General features: G+C 38.5%; 1 protein-coding gene across 1 annotated transcript in view; it reads right to left on the bottom strand.

Moving 5' to 3' along the window:
- Nucleotides 1–2,232, bottom strand: part of LOC112504649 (DNA polymerase-like) — a 5,271-nt gene extending 3,039 nt beyond the window's left edge. The window contains exon 1 of the mRNA XM_025108599.1: nt 1,416–2,232. Coding sequence (XP_024964367.1) covers nt 1,416–2,232 — 817 coding nt within the window. The remainder of the gene's footprint in view (nt 1–1,415) is intronic.
- Between the last annotated feature and the right edge of the window lie 2,053 nt (nt 2,233–4,285).

Raw genomic sequence — 4,285 nt, 5'->3', positions numbered from 1 at the left:
ATATATATATATATATATATACATACATACATAGACTTGGGATCATGTGAGACCAAGTCTTTTCCGTAAGACCCGCGAGACCAACTTATATCCGTTAGATTTGATCAACAAGTTGATCAATGGTCTGAAGGCGTCCAATGGCAGTTTTGTAATTATTGTTGAATATGGTGGCGTTTTATGAAGATTGAAAGATCGTATATGTTAGAAGTTTTGAATCTTCATTCACGAAAACACCTTCAGGCGCGAACTGATTCTCCATTGAAGGCTTACCCATAGCAAACTTTTGTTCATCGATTTGAAGGCTAAATTTATGTTGGTAAGTAACAAAACTTTAGGTTTTCTTTTTGTTCTTCTTCTTCGTCTTCTTTTATTTTCTTTTTTGTCAATTTAGTATAACCACTGTGATTTTCAATCTTAATCTCTTTACTAATCGGAAGCGTCTTCAAACTCCAGAGGCAAACTGTGATTATCGAGAAGTGATTCGCCATTGAAGGTTTACCCATAGCGAACTTTGCTCACCGATTGGATGCTAAATTTATGTGGGTAATTAACTAAGATTAGATTTTCTTTTTTAATGAATTGTATTATTTCTTCTTCTTGATGTTCTGTTCAAACCCTAGTTTCATATTCATATTATGAAACTAGTTCAAAGTTTTACATATTCAACCCATAGCAAACTTTTGTTCATCGATTTGAAGGCTAAATTTATGTTGGTAAGTAAAACTAGTTTCACCGATTGTATTATTCCAAGTTCAAACCCTAGTTTTTCATATTCATGTTATGACCATTGTTGACTTGTATGTAGAATATACGAAACTTTTTCATTAGAAACAATAGTAACTAGTTTTTTGTTCTTATGTTCTATTTATTTTTTATTTCTTCAGACATGACAAAAAAGAAAATAGGAAAATGCCATTAACAAAAAAGCTTGTTGCCAAGCTAAGAAGCAACCCAAAGGGAACTTTTACTACAGAAGATGAAAATGAGATGAATATTGAAGGTAACAATTGAATGAACATTTTACATTTGATGTTTTGCCTTATTAATAATTTCTGCTTTGTTTTACTTATCATTTCTGCTTTGTTTTACTTATTAAGACTGACTTTTCTTCTTTTTTTATGCAATTTATCATATACCCAAATATTAATTGATTCCATCTGCATATAGTCTTGGATTGTAGTATAATAATCCACACTATACTGAACAGGGCGACCACAAGATGATGCTACCCAGCCTATACTACGGATCAATCTGATTAGACAATCCATGTTATGATATTTCACTTTCCAGAACTTAAAGCAGATTTTAGCCAGATCAAARCACTCTTTTTGAGTCAGATATTGAGATAGATACCCCTTTGATATCACTAGCTGTACTCATCATTGTTTTACCATAGATTATAGGCATAAAGATACCTTTCACCATCTTTCTAGTGATTGAACTACAAATGAGAACTGAGAGATTACTATCGCATTGAATGTAAAGTGATTTTGCTTGTCCCTTGTACTTGATTACATTGGTTCCATCTTTTCTGAAGTAGCAATAGGATTTYGGTGCTAAAAAGAATCCTTTCGAGATTCTGTCTTCCAGCTTAAACATACCTAAGACAGAAGAAGAAATCACTTCTTCAGGTAGTGGCTGACCTAGCACAACTGAGTCTGTGTCCGTGTAGTAGCTGTCTTCTCTTGAGATATATGGGTACATATAGATCCTTGCATTGGCAGTGATAGCTGCAGCTAGTTGGACAGCTGAGTTCGTTGGTGGGTTCCAATAATCTTCGTCTTTCCCTGTATTGACATGGTAGGATACGATGTAGCAGTCCTCGCTAAGCTTATCACCGTATATAAACTCATCCTTCTTGAACAAATGTTTGTATCTTTTTGAATTGCAGACCTCGGTTGTTGTGCTTTTTGGGTTAATGCCAAATCTACCGTATAGCGAATTCATAAGTATTTTGTACACATAGGACAAAGCCTCATTACCATCTTTCCTAGCTTCCAACCTGCTTGAAAAGAGCGAGCTAACAAAGTCTTTGAATGGGCTTTCCTTCCTCTCAAAGAGGTATCCTGAGATTGGGATCACCTTGTAGCCAATGCCAACAKCATACTTTAACTCCTCGCTATAGTAGACACCGAGAAATTCCCCAGTTGGAAAGATGAGAGTCCCATTCTTGTCTCGATAAGGTAGAAAGGGCTTCTTGATAGTCTTCGGGCATACCACATATGCCTTCATTACAAAGGGATATTTTGTTTTCAATGTCCAACTTGTACAGCTTCCAATATATCTATTGAGCGTTTTGCATTACACCACCTAATAGAAGGATGTCCTGCTTCATATAGTATAACAAGCTTTCTTTCTTACTAGCCAGATTTGACTGGCTCAATTTATCATGTTCGATAGAACCTTTCGCGCCAAGAATAACTTGATTAAGACCGAAACCTATCTAATCGAAAGAATAACCACTAGTAGGGAAAAGAAAGGGCTTTTTCATCARGGTGCGAAGGTTTGGAACCTTATACAAACAAAGAGCGTTTTCTTTCAAATGACAACTGCCTCTTCCTGCTGCTAGGGCCTTGCACGAAACCAAACCGCCCCCCGGTACCTGTTGCTTCGCAGGTAGGCCCACTTAGGCTAGAGGGGCATTGTCCCTCAGTTCTTACCAACCCCCGGTGTGCACACCTTCTACTCAAAAGCCAAATGCTAAAATTATATTTTTAAATACAGAGAATTAAGAAGGCTATACTAAAAACATCATAAAGGAAAGTAATGGTTACTTGAAATCTCAAAGAAAGCAAAGAAATACTCAAAGAAAGTTGCAACATCAAGTAGGAACTCTAAAATCAAAACAACCACTGTTTGTTGCATATTAATATAGACTCGTAACCTTTCCTAGTATAAAAATATTTCCTGCTCTGGATACATGCAGGTTAATTTCAACAGGGACTCGAAAATCTAGTTCTACAAAAAAGATAAGCTTAACTTACTAAAATGGTTGTCTGCAGAATGAGTTGCTTATAGGTTTTACTTGATGCTCCAACATTCTTCAGGTATTTCTTTGTTTTATCTTTCTTATTTGAACCTTCACAACAGGCATGCTGTGAAGGATGTTTGGGCAGATCATGGTTTGCTACACAATAGCCATGTCCATACGTAATTAACTATGACAAGTCCCTTTTTCATTACCTTAAAATGAAAAAAAAAAGGCGGGGAAGGGCGTTGCAGATGTCCCCAGACAGCCAGCCCTCACCAGGCTGCTAGCATTGCTAAATGCTCCGCCACGAAGCAAGCATCTCCCGAATACGACAGATGCGGAAGTAGGGAAGCCGGAAGTGGCTAAAGAAGTCGGAGGAAGAAGTAAACTGTTTTGGCTTTCTTTTCTTGTCTAACAAGTGCTTCTATCTTACATACCATGTCTATAAGTAACTTAGTACTCCTTTCTTCTATCTTACATACCATGTCTATAAGTAACTTAGTACTCTTTTTCTTCAAAGGAATCCTTGATTATGCAGTAGTCCTCACTAAAGTAGGTATGAATTATCATATCTTCATTTATCTTTTATACCTGGATGAACCATCATGAGACCAGCTGCATAAGGCTTATGAACGTTAACGTTCTAGGTATCTAATGGTGGGTGTATCATAGGTAGGAGCCACACATGGTTATTTATATCTTCACAACAGGCATGCTGTGAAGGATGTTTGGGCAGATCATGGTTTGCTACACAATAGGCATACGTAATTAACCATGACAAGTCCCCTTTTCCGTGTGCCCAAAAGCCCGCCTGCCCGCCCGGTTTATGAGCCCATTTCCAATTCCCTTACCCAATCTAATGAGAAGCAAGTCCAGCAGGCCCTACCTTAAAATGTCCCCAGACAGCCAGCTCTCACCAGGCTGCTAGCATTGCTAAATGCTCCGCCACGAAGCAAGCTCTCCCGAATACGACAGATGCGGAAGTGGGGAAGCCGGAAGTGGCTAAAGAAGTCGGAGGAAGAAAGTAGTTGGACAACTGTATACACGAAGGTACATTAGTCTTCTGGGAATTGGCAAATGGGCTCATAAACCAGAGTCAGAAAAGTTGGTTGGCATTCAAGYAAGAGAGAAAGAAGTCCCGATCAGGCTACAAGTGGGACTAGAAGCGAGGGCCGCTATTCCGGTCAGCTTGTTAGAAAGGGAACTAGCACCCTAAAGACAGCTACTCTCGCTTTCTAACAGTAAACTAAACTGCCTTCCGGTCGCCTCACCAACGCCTTCTCTCCCTATCGGTCGAACTTTTCCATCCTCTCC

This window comes from Cynara cardunculus, unplaced genomic scaffold (genome assembly GCF_001531365.2).
Source record: "Cynara cardunculus var. scolymus isolate 2C unplaced genomic scaffold, CcrdV1 Un_Scaffold_6353, whole genome shotgun sequence".
In the NCBI taxonomy this organism is placed as follows: domain Eukaryota; kingdom Viridiplantae; phylum Streptophyta; class Magnoliopsida; order Asterales; family Asteraceae; genus Cynara; species Cynara cardunculus.
This window is presented reverse-complemented; position numbering and strand designations above follow the sequence as displayed.